Source organism: Coregonus lavaretus, assembly GCF_964263955.1.
Source record: "Coregonus lavaretus genome assembly, chromosome: 17".
NCBI classification, from domain to species: domain Eukaryota; kingdom Metazoa; phylum Chordata; class Actinopteri; order Salmoniformes; family Salmonidae; genus Coregonus; species Coregonus lavaretus.
The window spans coordinates 11,454,021-11,477,225 of record NC_140004.1 but is presented as its reverse complement, the minus strand read 5'-3'; the positions used below and the strand labels follow the sequence as shown (position 1 = coordinate 11,477,225).

Here is a 23,205-nt window from a genome sequence, read left to right as displayed (position 1 = left end):
TTTGAGCATTAAGGCCTGCAGTGTTAACAAGGCTTCAGTCCTCTCTTGTACCATATCAGTGCTTATCTCAGTGGAATGAGGGTCCAAACACAAGGTTAAGATTATGACAAGGTTAAGTCAGTAAAAACTAAATTCTGGAAACTTTCAACAGACAGTTAAGTGGCACCATTTTTTATTTTTCTGACAAATGTTTAGTGTTAAATAAATGGCCCTCATTGCTGGGGAGGGAGAATACTGGATTTGACCAATGAGGAACTATACAAATTAAGAACATCAGAAAACTGAAGCTGCATTTGTCTTTAGCCAACCATGCAGTTTGCGTAGGTCAAATAACTTCAGTTTCTCAAATAAAATAATACACATGAATTCAGTGCTGTGTATAATGCAACTATTTAGCCTAGATCAAATGCAAGATATATTGAGGACTTCTCTGCTTCAAGGCAGACCTTTTGAATACACCGGAATATGAAAAGGAGGAATAAACTGAGTGCAAAGTCATGAGACTAAACCCCAATTCTAAACCAATACAAAATGACCATTAATTTTAATAGGATGTTTTATTGTCACAGACGCTGGATAGATGCAGTGAAGTGTTTTACAAGGACAGCCATAGTAGTACAGCGTCCCTTGAGCAAAGGCAGCAGACGGGTGCCTTATCTGCTCGGGTATTCGAACCACCAACCTTTCAGTTACTGGCCCAACGCTCTAACCGCTAGGCTACCTGCCACCCTTAGCAGTGGATATGGTGGTACAGGGCTCCTTTCAACACGCATTAAGATCATTCACTTCCTAGAGTTGCACATTATCAGGATCGTGTTCGTTAGGCACCAAACTTGTCCAATTCTGAAGTGTTTTTGGTTGTGTGCCCTAATGAACACGACCGTGGTCTACTGTAGCTTCAGGTCAGGTCGGATACAATGATACCCAGATTTGATGCTCACAACAAATCTCTACAGAGGATTGAAAAAGTAATATATTGGCCCTTGCTGTGGTAGTGTTTACAGAGAGAAAGACAGGACATAGCATAGAGGATAACAGACAGGCGAGCCCATTAGTTGTCAACCATCCAGTCATTCAACTGCCATGGAAAACACCCAAAGCAGTGTTGGGAAATCACTTGGCTGTTTTTGATGAGGCACTCCCTAACTTCAGTGGTTCATGTTTGCACCACACTAAACAAATACAAGCAAGGCCTCTGCCGGCCAGGTAAATAGGCCTAGAGAAAAATTACATTTGGATGCATACTTGCGACACTGACTTTACCGAGTGATGAGCAACGCGAGAGTGAACAACATGTTGTGTGATGTGATTAGAGGTCAGTGGCCATTCATGATCTTGTTGGACGTCGTCATGGACGTGCTGGCAGAGGCTCTGAAGAAGTTGTCCTCTTTGAGTTTGAGGTGTTCTGGGAGCTCCAGCTTTCTTTTGGCCTCCTCAATATCATTGTTGATCGCTGCTATAAGGGCATCTGCAAACACAGAGACAGGAGTGAGAATGTGTGTCCTTAAGTCTCTGAGGATTGCTGTGTCCGTACAAGGATGGAGGAACGCGTGTGTGTGTGTGTACACCAGTACTCTTACCAAGCGAGTCATAGCTCCTCTCTGGACGGATGTAGCCCACCATGACTACACTGAGGATCTGTCCATAGAAATCTTCTTTAAACGTGTGGATCACATGAGTCTCCTGTAATACACGTCAATCAATAAATGTAATCAACACTTGACCACAAGACGACACAATAAACATACATATGTAACACTTTTTCCTAACCAGGGTGAAGTCTGGTTGATAGTGGTCTAAAGGGGTGGTCTGGGGTTTAACTAAAATTAAATAACCCCAGGTGTTCTCTCATTCCCTATTCAAATACCCTTAGTGTAACCTGGCCCGTTATCAGACACACTACAACAAAATGCACACACCAAAATGTCTCATTTGAGGAATTGTATGGACAAGCAACACAACCTCTCTCAATAAAGACATTCAGTAGCAGTTAAACATAACCCAAATCAGTATGGCACCAAGACAATCAATCGAATTAAAAACATTGCATTCACCATACACATTCAATAACAAACAGTCGCAACCTTTAAAAAAAACAGGGTACCCTTTTAACTACCAGAGCTCTGAAATGTAAAAAGTCTTACTACATTGTAGGCTTGTGCTTCGTCCCTCAACGGGACTAAATGAACAAGCACAATCTTTGTGCTTGCCTTCTGTGTGTGTGCGTGTATTCTGGAGCGGGAGTTCCAATGCAGGCGAGAGCGGTCCGTATTCAGTGCAGTGGTGGGAAACGCTAGTTAGCCAGATGACGTTTCTTCACGAGAGACTCAGAGGAAACCCTAGAATTTCCTTATATTTAGGGTAGTTATCTGAGCTCGCCCTAAACTACTTTGACACACGGTACTCACAATACAAATGTATCTGCTGCTTAAGGGGTGACTTGCTAGAATAAGGTTAGCTAGTTAGCTGCTAATATTAGCTAGTAGCGTCGCGTATCTTCAGACAGGACCCAGAGAACTAGAATTGCCGGTATCTAGAGTCGCTATCTGGTCTCGTCTTCTTGGCAATTTATACGCTACACACAAAATACATTTAAATTACAGAAGACAGCCACAGCTATATACCGGGAATAAAACATTAAAAATATTTTTTAAATCATCATAGGACTAACTCCCGCCCCCCAGCTATTGTCATTTGTTCCCTTCACTTTCCCTACTATCCCTCTGATTGGCCAAGGCAGAAACAGGGATTAATGCTGGGTTACATCCTTCCCCTCTTAACAGGTCTGTATGCCCTTATACACCTGGCCTAACACTAGGGGACTAGGCGGTGAGGATAAATAAAGAGCTTACTTCACACGTAGCTGTGTGCGGGCGGTTTGGTACCACACGTGCCCTTGGCTTATCAGTCTTTCTGTGTGGTCCGCAGTCAACCTCCACTAAGATCACTATGCCTTTGTGTACGATCTGGACAGGGAAATCCACTGACACTCCAGATTGAACATATGTAAGTCTCTGCGGGGTTCGACCCGTTCTCTGTGATCGACGGGGATACACAAGTTGATCCTGAAAGGTAACCCCTCTCCCATTACGCTTTCTAGGTCGTCAGGTGTCTCCGGTACTTCCTCAAGTGTCCAGCTACCGGTCATCCTGGCTACCTCTCATGCCCTCAGGCTCAGCGTTTTGCAGAACTATGGGCAGAACCAGGCCCATCAGACTGGGCAGATCATAGATGCCGACTGAACATCCCTCCTCTTCAGAGTCTGTGTCAGGTAAGTCACGTGTAGGATTATGTGACCTTTTGGTTTGGTCAGCTGGCTTTTTGTTTCTTCGTGATGGCGTGGCAGCCTGAGGCGGGGCGACCTGCAGGGTCTGGGGTTCTTTGGCCAGCCTGACTAGATGATCAATCAGTAGCAGATGGTTTAGGTTGGCAAGCTGATTGACTGGGTATCTTTTCTCTGCAGCCGACAGTTTTCTGCTTGCAAAAGCTACATGGTGCAGCCCCTCAAGATACTCTTGGTACAGAACAGCTCCTATCCCCTCGAAACTGGCATCTACATGGAGGGTGTACGGCTTGGTGTTGTCCGCAAAAGCCAACACTGAGGCGTGGGTAAAAGCATAGATGATTTATTTGAACACCGTGTCACAGTGGTGGTTCCACCACTCTCCAAATTGCTCTCCAATCTTGTAGTACTTGGTTGTAGGGCCATTTTGTCCTTCTTCCCTTGATGGGTTGGTAGCCTTTTAGGTCTGTCATGAGTTTCACAATGGTTGAGTAGTTGATAATAATCCCAGGAACGACCTCAATTCTGTGGGCTTCTCCCATGTGGCCACTGCTTCTACTGTGGTGGGGTTGGTAGCAATTACTTGCTCTGACAATGTGGCCCACATATTTGACCTGAGGCTGACAGGACTGGCATTTGTCCAATGACAGCTTCAAGTCGCACGCCTCCAGTCAGTCCAGAACCTTCAACAGCCGTTCTTCGTACTCTTCTAGGATCCGTCCAAACAAAAATCAGGTTGTCCAGGTAGATAAGGACCTCCATAAGATTCATGTCGCTTACTGCTCTCGCCATCAAGCACTGGAATGTAGCTGGTGCTGCGGTAATCCCGAGGCATTCATTTGAACTGGTAAAACTTCAGAGGGCAGATGAACGCTGTCTTTTCCTTATCATCAGGGCTCATGGCAATCTGGTAGTAGCCATTACGCAGATCTAGGACAGAGAACCACTTGCTCCCAGTCAGGCTGTCTAGGGTGTTGTCAATGCGAGGAATAGTGTACTGATCAGGGATAGTTATCTTGTTTAGAGTACGATCAATTTCAAAAACTTTGAAAGTTTCTTCAAGTGCAGTCGCAAAAACCATGAAGTGCTATAATGAAACTGGCTCTAATGAGGACCGCCACAGGAAAGGAAGACCCATAGTTACCTCTGCTGCAGAGGATAAGTTAGTGTTACCAGCCTCAGAAATTGTAGCCCAAATAAATGCTTCAGAATTCAAGTAACAGACATCTCAACATCAACTGTTCAGAGGAGACTGCGTGAAATCAGGACTTCATGGTCGAATTGCTGCAAAGAAACCACTATTAAAGGACACCAAAACGAAGAAGAGACTTGCTTGGGCCAAGAAACACGAGCAATGGACATTAGACTGGTGGAAATCAGTCCTTTGTTCTAGAGTCCAAATTTGAGATTTTTGGTTCCAACCGCCGTATCTTTGTGAGATGCAGAGTAGGTTTGTTTAACACTTTCTTGGTTACTACATGATTCCATGTGTTATTTCATAGTTTTGATGTCTTCACTATTATTCTACAATGTAGAAAATAGTAAAAATAAAGAAAAACCCTTGAATGAGTAGGTGTCCAAACTTATGACTGGTACTGTGTATATATATACACACAGTGAGGGAAAAAAGTATTTGATCCCCTGCTGATTTTGTACGTTTGCCCACTGACAAAGAAATGATCAGTCTATACTTTTAATGGTAGGTTTATTTGAACAGTGAGAGACAGAATAACAACAACAAAATCCAGAAAAACACATGTCAAAAGTGTTATAAATTGATTTGCATTTTAAATGAGGGAAATAAGTATTTGACCCCCTTTCAATCAGAAAGATTTCTGGTTCCCAGGTGTCTTTTATACAGGTAACGAGCTGAGATTAGGAGCACACTCTTAAAGGGAGTGCTCCTAATCTCAGCTTGTTCCCTGTATAAAAGACACCTGTCCACAGAAGCAATCAATCAGATTCCAAAATCTCCACCATGGCCAAGACCAAAGAGCTCTCCAAGGATGTCAGAGACAAGATTGTAGACCTACACAAGGCTGGGATGGGCTACAAGACCATCGCCAAGCAGCTTGGTGAGAAGGTGACAACAGTTGGTGCGATTATTCACAAATGGAAGAAACACAAAATAACTGTCAATCTCCCTCGGCCTGGGGCTCCATGCAAGGTCAAACCTTGTGGAGTTGCAATGATCATGAGAACGGTGAGGAATCAGCCCAGAACTACACGGGAGGATCTTGTCAATGATCTCAAGGCAGCTGGGACCATAGTCACCAAGAAAACAATTGGTAACACACTACGCTGTGAAGGACTGAAATCCTGCAGCGCCCGCAAGGTCCCCCTGCTCAAGAAAGCACATATACATGCCCGTCTGAAGTTTACCAATGAACATCTGAATGATTCAGAGGAGAACTGGGTGAAAGTGTTGTCAGATGAGACCAAATTCGAGCTCTTTGGCATCAACTCAACTCGCCGTGTTTGGAGGAGGAATGCTGCCTATGACCCCAAGAAAACCATCCCCACCGTCAAACATGGAGGTGGAAACATTATGCTTTGGGGGTGTTTTCCTGCTAAGGGGACAGGACAACTTCACCGCATCAAAGGGACGATGGACGGGGCCATGTACCGTCAAATCTTGGGTGAGAACCTCCTTCCCTCAGTCAGGGCATTGAAAATGGGTCGTGGATGGTTATTCCAGCATGACAATGACCCAAAACACACAGCCAAGGCAACAATGGAGTGGCTCAAGAAGAAGCACATTAAGGTCCTGGAGTGGCCTAGCCAGTCTCCAGACCTTAATCCCATAGAAAATCTGTGGAGGGAGCTGAAGGTTCGAGTTGCCAAACGTCAGGCTCAAAACCTTAATGATTCGGAGAAGATCTGCAAAGAGGAGTGGGACAAAATCCCTCCTGAGATGTGTGCAAACCTGGTGGCCAACTACAAGAAACGTCTGACCTCTGTGATTGCCAACAAGGGTTTTGCCACCAAGTACTAAGTAATGTTTTGCAGAGGGGTCAAATACTTATTTCCCTCATTAAAATGCTAATCAATTTATAACATTTTTGACATGCGTTTTTCTGGATTTTTTTGTTGTTATTCTGTCTCTCACTGTTCAAATAACCTACCATTAAAATTATAGACTGATCATGTCTTTGTCAGTGGGCAAACGTACAAAATCAGCAGGGGATCAAATACTTTGTTCCCCTCACTATATATATATATATATATATATATATATATATATATATTTTACACATACAGTGTATTCAGAAAGTTTTCCGCGGCTTTCCCTTTTTCCACATTTTGTTACGTTACAGACTTATTCTAAATTAGATTTTTTTTTTTCTTTCCCTCAGTCTACACACAATACCCCATAACGCCAAACATTTTTAAATTTTTTTTATTATTATTGCAAATTTATAAAATAGAAATATCACATTTACATGAGCTCAGGTACATCCTGTTTCCATTGGTCATCCATGAGATGTTTCTACAACTTGGAGTCCAACTGTGGTAAATTCAATTGATTGGACATGATTTGGAAAGGCACACACCTGTCTATATAAGGTCCCACATTTGACAGTGCACATCAGAGCAAAAACCAAGCCAAGAGGTCGAAGGAATTGTCTGTAGAGCTCCGAGACAGGATTGTGTCGAGGCACAGATCTGGGGAAGGGTACCAAAACATTTCTGCAGCATTGAAGGTCCCCAAGAACACAGTGGCCTCCATCATTCTTAAATGGAAGAAGTTTGGAACCACCAAGACTCTTCCTAGAGCTGGCCGCCCGGCCAAACTGAGCAATCGGGGGAGAAGGGCCTTGATCAGGGAGGTGATCAAGAACCCAAATGGTCACTCTGACAGAGCTCCAGAGTTCCTCTGTGGTGATGGGAGAATCTTCCAGAAGAACAACCATCTCTGCAGCACTCCACCAATCAGGCCTTTATGGTAGAGTGGCCAGACGGAAGCCACTCAGTAAAAAGGCACATGACAACCTGCTTGGAGTTTGCCAAAAGGCACCTAAAGGACTCAAGATTCTCTGGTCTGATGAAACCAAGATTGAACTCTTTGGCCTGAATGCTAAGCGTCACGTCTGTAGGAAACCTGGCACCATCCCTAAGGTGAAGCATGGTGGTGGCAGCATCATGCTGTGGGGATGTTTTTCAGCGGCAGGGACTGGGAGACTAGTCAAGATCGATGGCAAGATGAACGGAGCAAAGTACAGAGAGATCCTTGATGAAAACCTCAGACAGGGGCGAAGGTTCACCTTCCAACAGGACAACGACCCGAAGCACACAGCCAAGACAAAGCATGAGTAGCTTCGGGAGAAGTATCTGAATGTCCTTGAGTGGCCCAGCCAGATCCCGGACTTGAACCCTATCAAACATCTCTGGAGAGACCTGAGAATAGCTGTGCAGCGACACTCCCCATACAACCAGACAGAGCTTGAGAGGATCTGCAGAGAAGAATGGGAGAAACTCCCCAAATACAGGTGTGCTAACCTTGTAGCATCATACCCAAGAAGACTCAAGGCTGTAATCGCTGCCAAAGGTGCTTCAACAAAGTACTGAGTAAAGGGTCTGAATACTTATGTAAATGTAATATTTAAGTAATTCTTATTTTTAATACATTTGCAAAATTTCTAAACCTGTTTTTGCTTTGTCATTATCGGGTATTATGTGTAGATTTTTAAAATCAATTTTAGAATAAGGCTGTAACGTAACAAAATGTGGAAAAAGTCAAGGGGTCTGAATACTTTCTGAATGCACTGTATATATAGGAAATAACGTATATGGGAGTATGACATCAGTGCTTTTGCACGGAAAACGGTACATCAAGTCTGACACCAACAGGCTCCTGAACTGCTGAAGACTGCTAAATAGCTAGCAGAATGACGGAGTTGACCCTTGTATTTTAACACTCTACACACACACATTTATACTGACTCTACATACACTTACAATCATTTAAGCTGCTGCTACGCCATTTAGATGTAAAAAAAAAAAAGATTGTCAATTACACCGGATAGGTGCAGTGAAATGTGTCATTTTACAGGGTCAGCCATAGTATTACGGCGCCCCTGGAGCAAATTAGGTTTAAGTGCCTTGCTCAAGGGCATCGACATATTTTTCACCTTGTCACCTCGGGTATTTGAACCAGCGACCTTCCGATTACTGGCCCTACTCTCTAACCGCAAGGCTCCCTGCCGCCTCACCATACATGCTGATGCCTAGTCACCTTGCCCCTATACGCATCTACCTCTATGACTCCAGTATCCCTGCACATTGTAAATATGCCATTGGAACTGACCCTGTATATAGGTTCTTACTTTGTGTTCTTATTTATATAAAAAAAATTAAGGGAACACTAAAACAACACATCCTCCATCTGAATGAATGAAATAATCTTATTAAATACTTTTTTCTTTACATATTTGAATGTGCTGACAACAAAATCACAAAAATGATCAATGGAAATCAAATGTATCAACCCATGGAGGTCTGGATTTGAAAGTCACCCTCAAAATTAAAGTGGAAAACCACACTACAGGCAGATCCAACTTTGATGTAATGTCCTTAAAACAAGTCAAAATGAGGCTCAGTAGTGTGTGTGGCCTCCACGTGCCTGTATGACCTCCCTACAACGCCTGGGCATGCTCCTGATGAGGTGGCGGATGGTCTCCTGAGGGATCTCCTCCCAGACCTGGACTAAAGCATCCGCCAACTCCTGGACAGTCTGTGGTGCAACGTGGCGTTGATGGATGGAGCGAGACATGATGTCCCAGATGTGCTCAATTGGATTCAGGTCTGGGGAACGGGCGGGCCAGTCCATAGCATCAATGCCTTCCTCTTGCAGGAACTGCTGACACACTCCAGCCACATGAGGTCTAGCATTGTCTTGCATTAGGAGGAACCCAGGGCCAACCGCACCAGCATATGGTCTCACAAGGGGTCTGAGGATCTCATCTCGGTACCTAATGGCAGTCAGGCTACCTCTGGCGAGAACATGGAGGGCTGTGCGGCCCCCCAAAGAAATGCCACCCCACACCATGACTGACCCACCGCCAAACCGGTCATGCTGGAGGATGTTGCAGGCAGCAGAACGTACTCCACGGCGTCTCCAGACTCTGTCACGTCTGTCACGTGCTCAGTGTGAACCTGCTTTCATCTGTGAAGAGCACAGGGCGCCAGTGGCGAATTTGCCAATCTTGGTGTTCTCTGGCAAATGCCAAACGTCCTGCACGGTGTTGGGCTGTAAGCACAACCCCCACCTGTGGACGTCGGGCCCTCATACCACCCTCATGGAGTCTGTTTCTGACCGTTTGAGCAGACACATGCACATTTGTGGCCTGCTGGAGGTCATTTTGCAGGGCTCTGGCAGTGCTCCTCCTGCTCCTCCTTGCACAAAGGCGGAGGTAGCAGTCCTGCTGCTGGGTTGTTGCCCTCCTACGGCCTCCTCCACATCTCCTGATGTACTGGCCTGTCTCCTGGTAGCGCCTCCATGCTCTGGACACTACGCTGACAGACACAGCAAACCTTCTTGCCACAGCTCGCATTGATGTGCCATCCTGGATGAGCTGCACTACCTGAGCCACTTGTGTGGGTTGTAGACTCCGTCTCATGCTACCACTAGAGTGAAAGCACCGCCAGCATTCAAAAGTGACCAAAACATCAGCCAGGAAGTATAGGAACTGAGAAGTGGTCTGTGGTCACCACCTGCAAAACCAGTCCTTTATTGGGGGTGTCTTGCTAATTGCCTATAATTTCCACTTGTTGTCTATTCCATTTGCACAACAGCATGTGACATTTATTGTCAATCAGTGTTGCTTCCTAAGTGGACAGTTTTATTTCACAGAAGTGTGATTGACTTGGAGTTACATTGTGTTGTTTAAGTGTTCCCTTAATTTTTTTGAGCAGTGTATATTCATTTTACCCCTTTTTTCGTGATATCCAATTGGTAGTTACAGTCTTGTCCCATCGCTGCAACTCCCCTACGGACTCGGGAGAGGCGAAGGTCGAGAGCCATGCGTCATCCGAAACACGACCCTGCCAAGCCGCACTGCTTCTTGACACACTGCTCGCTTAACCCGGAAGCCAGCCGCACTAATGTGTCGGAGGAAACACCATCCAGCTGGCGACCGAAGTCAGCTTGCAGGCGCCCGGTCAGCCACAAGGAGTCGCTAGAGCGCGATGGGACAAGGAAATCCTGACAGGCCAAATCTTCCCCTAACCCGGACAGCGCTGGGCCAATTGTGCACCGCCTCATGGGTCTCCCGGTCACGGCCGGCTGTGACACAGCCTGGGATGAAACCCGGGTCTCTAGTTACGCCTCAAAAACTGCAGTGCCTTAGACCCCTGCGCCACTCGGGAGGCCTAGAACTTATTTATTGTAATTTTTTGTGCTACATTGATATTGATTACTGCATTGTTGGGTTTGGAGCTTGCAAGAAAGGCATTTCACTGTACCTGTGCACGTGACAATAAAAAAGTAACTATAGATCTGTCATTCTCATTGTAAGCAAGTCTAAGAAGCGGTCGATCTGTTCTATTTTTATGCTTCCCGATCTTAAGTTTCGCTTTTGCGTCTTTTACTTTCGGTTTTGTACACCAGCTTCAAACAGCTGAAAATACAATTGTTTTGGTTATTTAAAATATATATTTTACAGCGGTTCTATACACCATGCATTGCTTGTTTTGTCACAACTGAAATTAGGCAAACTATTAGAATTTTTGCAACCAGGAAATGTCAGAGCGATTTTTGCATATTGTACCTTTAAAAATAATTCCTTATTTCTTCTAAAATAAGTTGACATTGAAAAACACTGTCTCCACACATTTTTATTGGATTTCCAACATTCCAGAACTTTCTTTTTGTAAAACTTACATTTACAATTTTAAATTTAGAAAATAACGGCAAACGGCATGGCCACAATTATTGGCACCCTGGAGCTAGTACTTGGTTGCACAGCCTTGGGCCAAGATGACTCCCGACAAATGCTTGTTGTAGCCAATGAGCTTGCTGCACCTTTCTACTGGAAGACATGTTAGCATAAGGTTAGCTAGCTAGCTTAGGTTAGCTAGTGTCATGACTCCTCTGGCAGAGGATCCAAAGGTCTCAGATCAGCTTGTCAAATGGCTGACAACAATCAGACCCTCTCACCCACAGAAGAGGGGAAGTGGGGCTGGGCCGGTTTTTACACCTTAACACTCGGTCGTAAATTAGGCAGGAGTGGAGTCTCTCCCTTGCTCTTCAGTATTGAAAGGAATGTGCTTTGTCTCCAAAAACAGAATGTGGGGAATGGTCAGTGGGGATCTAAAGAATAATCATGTCATATTGTTTATTATTTTGTGATGTCATTAAGGATGGTATCAAGAAAGTACTGTAATTTGGAAAGTATACACATTCTATCTGTCAAGTCTTCATCCAATATGTTGTGTATATGAAATGAAAAATTATGAAAGTATTTGTTAAGATATGAATGTGATTTTAGTACTAACGAGATCATAGGTTTTCATTTAAGCTATGCAAAGTCAGTAGCCAAGCCCCGAGTGAGCTCAGAGACCGTGTAAGCAAGTAGGAATGCCCCTTTTACCAGAGTGCATAAAAAGCCTTGGTAACAAAATTTACATTAGACCAGAAAGCGTGGAGCTGTGGCTATACGGCTTAAAATGGTTAGACCTTTGAATCTCAACACAAGGTGAAGATAAACTCACTAGACCAGAACATTGCCAGTCTGCAGCTGTGCGTGTAAAGTGACCTAGAACTTTGACTAAAGACACGAGGTGGGAAGAAGAAAATCCCACCTCAGACAATCACTGAGTATCTGCTCTGAGTACACTCCACTACAAGCCAGAACAAAGAAGGACATTGTGACCTCTGGTGGACAATCAGAGCCTTACAAGTGAGCTGAGCGAAGACCCAGCCAAAACCTCCTTTCCAAGAGGGCTTGGGTCAACAGAGCTAGACGAGCGGCAAACACGTAAATACATTAATTGGTTTCTTACTCCAAAAAGTGCGGTGGTTTGTGAGCAAAGTATTATGATTACTTTGAGGGTAGCTTCCAAATGTATCAACGATAAGTTTGACTCGCTCTTTGTCTCTCCCTATCTACCCCTCTCTCTTTTGATAACCAAGCAGTCATGCTGTCGTTAGTCTGCTAGGGACTTTATCCTCATGTATTAAGTACGTATGTTTTCTGTGTTATTATTTAGTTAGCTAGTAAATAAGTAATTAAGCCAATTTGTGTATTGCTGAATTATAAGTAAAGCTGGGGTTCGTGCAGATCCAAGAAGTCTACGACTGTTCAGAATGAGACTGATAAGAGGTAATGATTGATACGTTGACTGTTTTATACATAGTGATAGGTAAAGACCTTTTAGAGTTTAATTTGGGAGATGGTAACTATAAACAACTTATTCCGTGGTGCTCCAAATCCTAATTAGTTAATTGTTACATGATTAATTTTAAAAAAGAGTAACAATTAAATGTAGTTAGTTGATTCGATAAATAACAGTCATCATATTAATGAAAGTCACGTCACTAGTTAGCAGCTAATAATAGCTAGTAGCGTCGACGGCCAAATTAAGCATTCAATGAAAAGAACACCCCTCCCTACAATCAAACACAGGGAGGATTGATAATGCGGTGGGGTTGCTTTGCTGCCTCTGGTACTAGGAGCATTGAATGTGCGCAAGGCATCATGAAGTCAGCAGATTATTAAGGTGTTTGAGTCTAATGTTCAACCCAGTGTCCAAAAACTGCGTCTCCATTGAAGGTTTTGGGTCTTCCAGCAGGACAACAACCCCAAGCATACATCAAATCACCCAGGAATGGTTTAAGAAGAAACACTGGACTGTTCTGGAGTGGCCAGCAAAGAGTCCAGATCTGAAGTCACATCCAAAACCTATGGCGAGATCTGAAAACAGCAGTTGGTGGAGGGCACCCCTCAAATATTGAAGAATTAAAACAGTTTGCTGCTGAAGTGTGGGCCAAATTGCCAGTAGAAAAGGTGCAGCAAGCTCATTGATAGCTACAATAGGTATTTGTCTGCTGTTATCTTGGCCAAAGCTGTGCAAACAAGTACTAGCTCCGGGGTGCCAATAATGTTGTCCAGGCCAGTTGTCTTTAATTTTAACATTTAAATTGTAAACTTAAGTTTACACAAATACAATTTGTTCTGCAATGTTGCAAATCCAATAAAAAAAATTATTTTTCAACTTATTTTAGAAGAAATAGGGAATTATTTAAGCAGTGCCAATATATTCTGCCACAACTGTATAGGCCTATATACTTTTCTAGCCTATATGGGTGGGAAAGCTGGACCTGCCATGGATTTCTTGGTGTTCTTGTAGTAGGGGTTCCAGCCGATGCTCATCACCATCTTGTGGATGTCTCCGGTGTCCACGCACGCCCAGCCATAGTAGATCCCTGTGCTGATGTCGCCAGGCAGGTGCTCCACCACAGAGTCTGGGAAGTTGGCTGATCAGAAGAGACATGAAAAGGACATTTACGTTACAGGGCTTGGCATTAACTTTTTTTGCCACAAGTAGGACTGGTTTTTTACTTGTCCAAAAGCTGTAGTCACTTGTCCCCCCCCCCAAAAAAAAATAACACCATCGGCCAAAATGGTGACTTAAAATGAGTGAAGTAAATGTAAGTACATAGCAGGGATGTGAAATCATTTTCTGTGCTTGCCTGTAGACAATGTTATCACCCCCCCTAGCGGCCACCCCCCAATTTTTTTGCAAATGACACACAGTCAACCAGCCTCGCTGGCTGTGGGTCTTGTGATGGGTTGTTAATCATCATGGGCTGCAGAGCAACTCATCCTCCTCTCTTATTAGGTGTAGGTTAATATACAGTACCAGTCAAAAGTTTGGACACACCTACTCATTCAAGGGTTTTTCTTTATTTTTACTATTTTCTACATTGTAGAATAATAGTGAAGACATCAAAACTATGAAATAACACATATGGAATCATGTAGTAACCAAAAAAAATGTTAAACAAATCAAATTTTACTTGCCTGGCCAAGCTTTAATGTCGAGCCCTGCTTTTAAGAAGAGTCTGCGGGGAGTGCCCATTTGATCACTAACCCACTCTCCCATAACACCACAATAAAATGACTAACAAAAGTGGTGACATGCAAGTCAAACTGTACTTGAAAAGCATTTCCATAGTTTTGCTAGTTGGTCTGAAAAAAAGGGTAAGGTTGACTTCACTGGCAGTAGTCTTGACTAACAGTCGTCTTCTTGACCAAGTAGTCTCATTCCATCAATTGCATTTCTGCCTGACCTTGTAAAGTTGCTTATATTATCTTTTATGTTGGATCCCTTGAAGCTTCCTTGAATGACATTGAAAACTAAACAATTTATTCAGACCAGTGTTGAAGTACTCGAGTCCAGCACACGATTTTCATTACTTGTGATTCGCCTTCTCGACCACTGGTGACTCGAACTCGCGACTTGTATTTGCACTTGGACTGGATAGGCTATGATAAGCAGATTATTAGCAGCACTAGGTGCACAGTGCAGCGAGGGGTCTGGTCTGTTCAGCAGTGGTAAGGACATGCCACACAGCCTACATCAATGAGTGTGGGCAGACAGGCAGGCCGTCTCCGACTCATAAACATCGCGCAGGCAACTCTTTTGCTTGCCCGTAGCTAACCAGTCAACCGCCTTCTACAAGCAGCTTTACGAAATTAAAAACAATAGCATTGAGGTTAATAGCAAAACAACAGTCAAGCTATGTTTGTCTCTCTCCCCCTTGAGTATAGAAAAGTAGGCCATCTTTGAATTTGTCATCTCTGATGTAAGGGTGCAGGCATGTGCCTTGTCAGTGGCTGTGACATAGTGTTCAGCCAGGAGTTGATGGGCAGTCGGAAGAACGAATAAAAATGGTAGGAGGGACATCCCAGCTTCAAGTGGTTTCAGATTTCACATCCTATGACACACAGGTGTAAAACATACTATTGTGTCCATGGGAACCAGGGCTATCACTCAATGCAAGCCATTTCAATCTATGTTGTCCACAGATCGATTTATAAGTCAAAATGTCGGTCAGAACCGGTAACAGAACCATGGAGGTCCCCTAAAAAGGGGACTTTACATCTAAGAGGTTAAAAAGGTAGCTAAATACACTACATAGCCAAAAGTATGTGAACACCTGCTCATCGAACATCTCATTCCAAAATCATGGGCATTAATATGGAGTTGGTCCCCCCTTTGCTGCTGTAACAGCACTTTTCTGGGAAGATTTTCCACTAGATGTTGGAACATTGCTGCGGGGACCTGCTTCCATTCAGCCACAAGAGCATTAGTGAGGTCGGGCACTGATGTTGGGTGACTAGGCCTGGCTTGCAGTCGGCGTTCCAATTCATCCCAAAGGTGTCCGATGGGGTTGACGTCAAGCCTCTGTGCAGGCCAGTCAAGTTCTTCCACACCGATCTCGACAAACCATTTCTGTATGTACCTCGCTTTGTGCACGGGGGCATTGTAATGCTGAAACAGGAAAGGGCCTTCCCCAAACTGTTGCCACAAAGTTGGAAGCACAGAATCGTCTAGAATCTCATTGTATGCTGTAGCGTTAAGATTTCCCTTCACTGGAACTAAGGGGCCTAGCCAGAACCATGAAAAATAGACCATTATTCCTCATCCACCAAACTTTACAGTTGGCACTATGCATTCGGGCAGGTAGCGTTCTTCTGGCATCCGCCAAACCCAGATTTGTCCGTCGGACTGCCAAATGGTGAAGCATGATTCATCACTCCAGAGAACACGTTTCCACTGCTCCAGAGTCCAATGGCGGCGAGCTTTTTTTTTTTTTTTTTTTTTCCTTCACCTTTATTTAACCAGGTAAGCCAGTTGAGAACAAGTTCTCATTTACAACTGCGACCTGGCCAAGATAAAGCAAAGCAGTGCGATAAAAACAACAGAGTTACATATGGGGTAAAAAACAGTCAAAAATACAACAGAAAATATATATACAGTGTGTGCAAATGTAGCAAGTTATGGAGGTAAGGCAATAAATAGGCTATAGTGCAAAATAATTACAATAGTATTAACACTGGAATGCTAGATGTGCAAGAGATTATGTGCAAATAGAGATACTGGGGTGCAAAATAGCAAAATAAATAACAATATAGGGATGAGGTAGTTGGGTGGGCTAATTTCAGATGGGCTGTGTACAGGTGCAGTGATCGGTAAGGTGCTCTGACAACTGATGCTTAAAGTTAGTGAGGGAGATAAGAGTCTCCAGCTTCAGAGATTTTTGCAATTCGTTCCAGTCATTGGCAGCAGAGAACTGGAAGGAATGGCGGCCAAAGGAGGTGTTGGCTTTGGGAATGACCAGTGAGATATACCTGCTGGAGCGCAGACTACGGGTGGGTGCTGCTATGGTGACCAATGAGCTAAGATAAGGCGGGGATTTGCCTAGCAGTGATTTATAGATGGCCTGGAGCCAGTGGGTTTGACGACGAACATGTAGTGAGGACCAGCCAACAAGAGCGTACAGGTCACAGTGGTGGGTAGCGTATGGGGCTTTGGAGACAAAACGGATGGCACTGTGATAGACTACATCCAATTTGCTGAGTAGAGTGTTGGAGGCTATTTTGTAAATGACATCGCCGAAGTCAAGGATCGGTAGGATAGTCAGTTTTACGAGGGCATGTTTGGCAGCATGAGTGAAGGAGGCTTTGTTGCGAAATAGGAAGCCGATTCTAGATTTAACTTTGGATTGGAGATTCTTTATGTGAGTCTGGAAGGAGAGTTTACAGTCTAACCAGACACCTAGGTATTTGTAGTTGTCCACATACTCTAGGTCAGACCCGTCAAGAGTGGTGATTCTAGTCGGGTGGGCAGGTGCCAGCAGCGTTCGATTGAAAAGCATGCATTTAGTTTTACTAGTGTTTAAGAGCAGTTGGAGGCTACTGAAGGAGTGTTGTATGGCATTGAAGCTCGTTTGGAGGTTTGTTAACACAGTGTCCAATGAAGGGCCAGATGTATACAAAATGGTGTCGTCTGCGTAGAGGTGGATTTACACCACTCCAGCCGACACTTGGCATTATGCATGGTGATCCTAGGTTTGTGTGCTGCTGCTCGGCCATGGAAACCCATTTCATGAAACTCCTGACGAACAGTTATTGTGCCGACGTTGCTTCCAGAGGCAGTTTGGAACTGGGTAGTGAGTGTTGCAACCGAGGACAGACGATTTTTACGCGCTTCAGCACTCGTCGGTCCTATTCTGTGAGCATGTGTGGCCTACCACTTCGCAGCTGAGCCGTTGTTGCTCCTAGACGTTTCCACTTCACAATAACAGCACTTAGAGTTGAGCGGGGCAGCTCTAGCAGGGCAGAAATCTGACTGACTTGTTGCAAAGGTGGCATCCTATGTGAAAGTCACTGAGCTCTTCAGTAAGGTAAGTATACTGCCAGTGTTTGTCTATGGAGATTGCATGGATGTGTGCTCAATTTTATACATCTGTCAGCAACAGGTGTGGCTGAAATAGCCGAATCCACTAATTTGAAGGTGTGTCCTCATCCTCTTGGCCACGCAGTGTACCTTTAACGTCATGTCAACACCATAGTGCCTTCAAAGCTCACCACTAAGCTAAGGATCCTTGGACTAAACACCTCCCTCTGCAACTGGATCCTGGACTTCCTGACGGGCCGCACCCAGGTGGTAAGGGTAGGTAACAACACATCTGCCACGCTGATCCCCAACACGGAGGCCCCTCAGGGGGTGCGTGCTCAGTCCCCTCCTGTACTCCCTGTTCACCCATGACTGCATGGCCAGGCACGACTCCAACACCATCATTAAGTTTGCCGACGACACAACAGTGGTAGGCCTGATCACCGACAAGACAGCCTATAGGGAGGAGGTCAGAGACCTGGCAATGTGGTGCCAGGATAACAACCTCTCCCTCAACGTGATCAAAACAAAGGAGGTGATTGTGGGCTACAGGGGGGAAAAAAAGAGGACTGAGCACGCCCCCATTCTCATCGACGGGGCTGTAGTGGAACAGGTTGAGAGCTTCAAGTTCTGTGGTGTCCACATCACCAACAAACTATCATGGTCCAAACACACCAAGACAGTCGTGAAGAGGGCACGACAAACGCCAATTCCACCTCAGGAGACTGAAAAGATTTGGCATGGGTCCTCAGATCCTCAAAAAGTTATACAGTTGCACCATCGAGAGCATCCTGACTGGTTGCATCACTGCCTGGTATGGCAACTGCTCGGCCTCCGACCGCAAGGCACTACAGAGGGTAGCGCGTACGGCCCAGTACATCACTGGGGCCAAGCTTCCTGCCATCCAGGACCTCTATACCAGGCGGTGTCAGAAGAAGGACTTAAAAATTGTCAAAGACTCCAGCCACCCTAGTCATAGACTGTTCTCTCTGCTACCGCACGGCAAGCAGTCCGGAGCGCCAAGTCTAGGTCCAAAAGGCTTCTTAACAGCTTCTACCCCCAAGCCATAAGACTCCTGAACAGCTAACCAAGGCTACCCAGACTATTTGCATTGCACGCCCACCCACCTCTTTTATGCTGCTGCTACTTTGTTTATTATTTATGCATAGTCACTAACTCTACCCACATGTACATATTACCTCAATTACCGGTGCCCCCGCACATCGACTCTGTACCCGTACCCCCTGTATATAGCCTCCCTACTGTTATTGTATTTTACTGCTGCTCTTTAATTATTTGCTATTTTTTACTTAACACTTTTCTTTCTCCTTTTCTTAAACTGCATTGTTGGTTTAGGGCTTGTAAGTAAGCGTTTCACTGTAAGGTCTACACCTGTTGCGCATGTGATAAACAACATTTTATGTCAAATGTTTCGCGCAAGTCCACTAGCTAGCTAGAAAGCAGTACAACTTAGCAAGGTAAGGTAACTTAACTAGTTAGCTAATTAAGTGAATATGTTGGTAACCCGTTGTATAAAAGTGATAATGCCCGAGAAGCCGGTGTTTGGAGGATATATCTGCGCGGGTGTTAGGCCAGAGACGAAGTCGAGGGCTGGCAAACCGTACCAATATATCCTCCAAACACCGGCTTCGAGGGTTACCAACATATTCAAATAATGATTGACATATTTTCATTAAAAATGTTATTTTGATTCATTTATTCATACAATTTCATCCTTCCACAAGATTTAGGGTTGCTACACAAGCCGGCTGGACATTCGTTCTATAGGTTTGGTTGCCAGAGACACGACCCATTCGTTCAGTCTTTATGTTCTATATCTGACCCAGTCGTTCGTTCTAAATGTTCCATTGCCATACTGGCTGGCAACGTTCTTATCCCTTGCTTGCTAGCTAGCCAACTACGGCTAACTTACGTGCAGCCAGAATAACAGCAAAGTAGCTGCATTTGCAGTTGTTAAAGCTTGATTTTTAGTTACATTTATTTGGAAACATCCATAACAATGAGCTAATGATGCGCGATTTCACCTGGTGTACAAAATGTGCTCTCTCATCTGGACACTTGTTCAGAGGCGCTAGTCAACAACACAGCTAACACAATCACTTCAAACTGAAGCTGGAAAGACAGTAAAACTATATGTTTTCTATTGGTAGTTCTTTGTGTGTGTGTGTATATATATATATATATATATATATATATATATATATATATATATATCCATAAAAATGATGCTGATTCATGATTTCGACTGGCTGAGAAAAGCTGCCTGTCTGTCTCATCCTGACATGTTCATTACTATGGCACAACTGGAGATCAAATTTGAATATTGAAACAATGTTGCAAATGTTGGAGAGACAGACAGCAAGGTTTATACAAATCTCTGCTATTGAAAACTAAATGTTAGTCTAAAATAAATGTGAGATAATGTCTAGCTGCTTTTTATAGTGGAGATGATGTTAAGAGATTGCCTGGCTGGGTTTATGTGACAGTGGATTGCGCAGTCAGATGGAATAGAGTAAATAGGCATTTTAACATCATAGATTTAGCCGGTGGTAATTTGTGGATTACGGTTTTAACAAATCAGCATTAGACACGCCCGTTGTATAACTGTAGTTAACTAACTGTATTCGAGCATGGATTTGGGTCTAATTGTTTCCTTCTTTCGTTTCTAGAATTTTCACTGGAAATTCGAACGTAGCTACCTAGCGGAGTTGCTTTGAGGAAGTCAGGTCAAAAGTCTAGTTAGTTAGCTTGGTCAATCAACACAGTTAGCGATTGCTTTTGTGGCTACAGTCAAAAACGTTAACTAGCTTGCAAACATGAGTCGTTGTCGATTATAGTTCGGTCAGATGACAACTTTGACGAGTAATGAAGTTGTATGAAAATAGAGAGTTGGCCTACCGTAATGTAACTAACTAACTAACGTTAGGCACCGTTACCTACCTAGCCTAACTAATAGTAATAATGTCACAGGCTAGTTCGGTAACTATCATCACAGGGATTGCGACACAGACAGTGTGCAGCCCACGTAGCGTAAAACCACAGATGAGGGGGTTCGTTATCAGCCAACTCGGAATCCTCCTTCAGTCATAGCAAAGCCTAGGTAACTAGCTAAAAAGTGCTAGCGCGATACAAGCGCAAGGCATATAGAATCTCTCTAGCTAGCTAGCTGCCAACATCAGTAGTTAGCTAAGTAGTGAAGTCAAATTATCAAATTATTATCAAAACATGCCGGTGAAGCATAACGTTAACATAATCACAAACATCTTTAGAGGATACCGTTTAGCTACGTTTAACGTTACCTGTGGGAATCCCTAGTTCTTTGCTTCCTCGCCCGAATCCTCGAACGACTTCCCCCCGGCAGAAATATGGAAGACTCTTCATGTCTGGTCTTTTCCAACTGAAGACGACTTTCAGCTAACGTTAGTTAGCTAAATTGTTAGCTACCTAGTCAAGCTTACAGACTCCAAAAAGCTTGCTGTAACGTTAGCTAACTCGATACACACTGGTGAGGATGACCTCGAAACGAAAGACAACTAGCTAACCACTGACAACTAACGGTAGCAAGAGATTCTTCCCACGCACAAAGTCCACAGTTCGCCCTTTAATGCTTATTGACCGGCGAAAATGACAGAACTGTTAATTTAGCTAAGCTAGCTAGGTTACGTTAGCTTGAGATACTTATCTCTCCTCACCCCGTTGAGCTTTGGTCAATTAGCTAGCTAGCTAATTTAGCCTATTTCAATGTGTGATTGAGGTCGACGATGCACAGTGTTTTGCTGCAACCTGGTCTTAGAGCATATCGTATTATTATGTACGTACTTCTTCAATGGGCTTTATAAGCAGCTAGTATTAAGGGCAATACTATGCCTGCCCTTAGTATTGCTATTCCACTGCTCCTGCCATCTCTGCACCATCACTGTCCATATCAGGCTTTTTGCCTATTCCCCCTTCCTTGCTCATTGAAACTACAACATTAGCATCCATTCTGTAGGTAAATCCGAGACACTCCATTTATGTTACGTTTTGTATGGTATGTATTACTTTGTGGATGTCCATCACTCGTTTTATATGATATGTTACGAATTACAATTGTTATTATATGTTACGAATTTGCAAAACGTACAATATGTTACCAATTTGCAAAACGTACAATATGTTACGAATTTGCAAATCGAATAGAATGTCACAAATTATAGCTAAGTGGCTAACGTTAGTTAGCTGGCTAATGTTAGCTAGGGGTTAAGGTTAGGGTTAAGTTTAGGAGTTAGGTTAAAGGGTTAGGGGGAGGGTTAGCTAACATGCTAAGTAGTTGCAAAGTAGCTAGAAAGTAGTAAGTAGTTAAAGTTGCTAATTAGCGGGCCTCCCGAGTGGCGCAGCGGTCTAAGGCACTGCATCGCAGTGCTTGAGGCGTCACTACAGACCCGGGTTTGATCCCGGGCTGTGTCGCAGCCGGCCGCGATCGGGAGACCCTTGAGGCGGCGCACATGGCCCAGTGATGTCAGGGTTTCCTCCGACACATTGGTGCTGCTGGCATCCGGGTTAGGCGAGCAGTGTGTCAAGAAGCAGTGTTTCGGAGGACGCATGGCTCTCTCCCGAGTCCGTACAGGAGTTGCAGCGATGGGACAAGACTGTAACTACCAATTGGATATCACAAAAAAGGGGTAAAAAGTAACAGCAAAAAAATAGTTGCTAAATAGTTAAAATTCTAAAGTTGTCTGTGATGAGATTCAAACACGCAACCTTTGGGTTGCTAGACTTGTGCGTTATAAGCCCACCCATCCTGATCAACCACCCTGCTTTTCTTTTAACCTTAAGTAACCATCTGTCTTATGTAACCATACCAAACGTAACATATCAAACTAATTTAAAAATCCCGGATTTACATTTACTATGCTACGTCTAGTCTATGAGACCAGGCTGTTTATTTAGGCTATCTTCTAGCCATAGCGCTTGCACTAGACAGCTGCGTGTTACCACAGCCACAAAGTTAGCGTTTTGGTCTTACTTTAAGGTTAGGGTTATACATAAGGTTAGCAGTGTGGTTAGGTTTAAAATCCCAATTTAAGAAGATAAATTGTAGAAATAGGCGGGGTTTATGACTTTGTGGCTGTAGTAACTAGTGACGACCAATGCTTAGTAGGTAACTGACCTCGTGACCACCCCACGGCTCTCATCCAATGACTGCTCTCATCCATTACGTAGGCTCCGCTTCTTTACCTCTATGTAGCTCCCCCAAGCGGTTGGTCTCAAAGGTCGGCAATGTTATTGAGATACAGTATGACGAAGGCATATAATAAATCAGAATTTATGTTGAAATTATTTTATGTCCAGGATTTCTTCTACTTGGAGATGACTCTGTTACCTTCAGTTTACAAAAAAGACGTATCATGACAGTAGGTTTACCAATCTCACGTCCATTTTCTACATACATTATTCACTGAGAAATAAGATACCAGGTCCTACACAAATATGCCACTAGATTACGCTTTTAAAAT

At 44.0% G+C, this 23,205-nt stretch overlaps 1 protein-coding gene across 1 annotated transcript; it reads right to left on the bottom strand.

Annotated features, from left to right (window-relative positions):
* Positions 1-538: 538 nt before the first annotated feature.
* Positions 539-21,503, bottom strand: LOC311144283 (riboflavin kinase-like). Its single transcript, XM_084180297.1, has 4 exons — positions 21,010-21,503; positions 13,609-13,760; positions 1,581-1,683; positions 539-1,468 (listed from the first exon to the last, which is right to left on the bottom strand). The coding sequence occupies exons 1-4, from the start codon at positions 21,089-21,091 to the stop codon at positions 1,317-1,319; spliced, it is 489 nt and encodes a 162-aa protein (XP_084036423.1). The 5' UTR covers positions 21,092-21,503; the 3' UTR covers positions 539-1,316.
* Between the last annotated feature and the right edge of the window lie 1,702 nt (positions 21,504-23,205).

Coding starts and splice junctions, on each gene's coding strand:
- LOC311144283 (XM_084180297.1), bottom strand. CDS start 21,091: ATGAAGAGTCTTCCATATTTCTGCCGGGGGGAAGTCGTTCGAGGATTC. Junction 13,761..21,009: donor AGAACTAGGGATTCCCACAG/GTAACGTTAAAC, acceptor TCTTCTGATCAG/CCAACTTCCCAGACTCTGTG. Junction 1,684..13,608: donor AGAACACCAAGAAATCCATG/GCAGGTCCAGCT, acceptor CGTGTATTACAG/GAGACTCATGTGATCCACAC.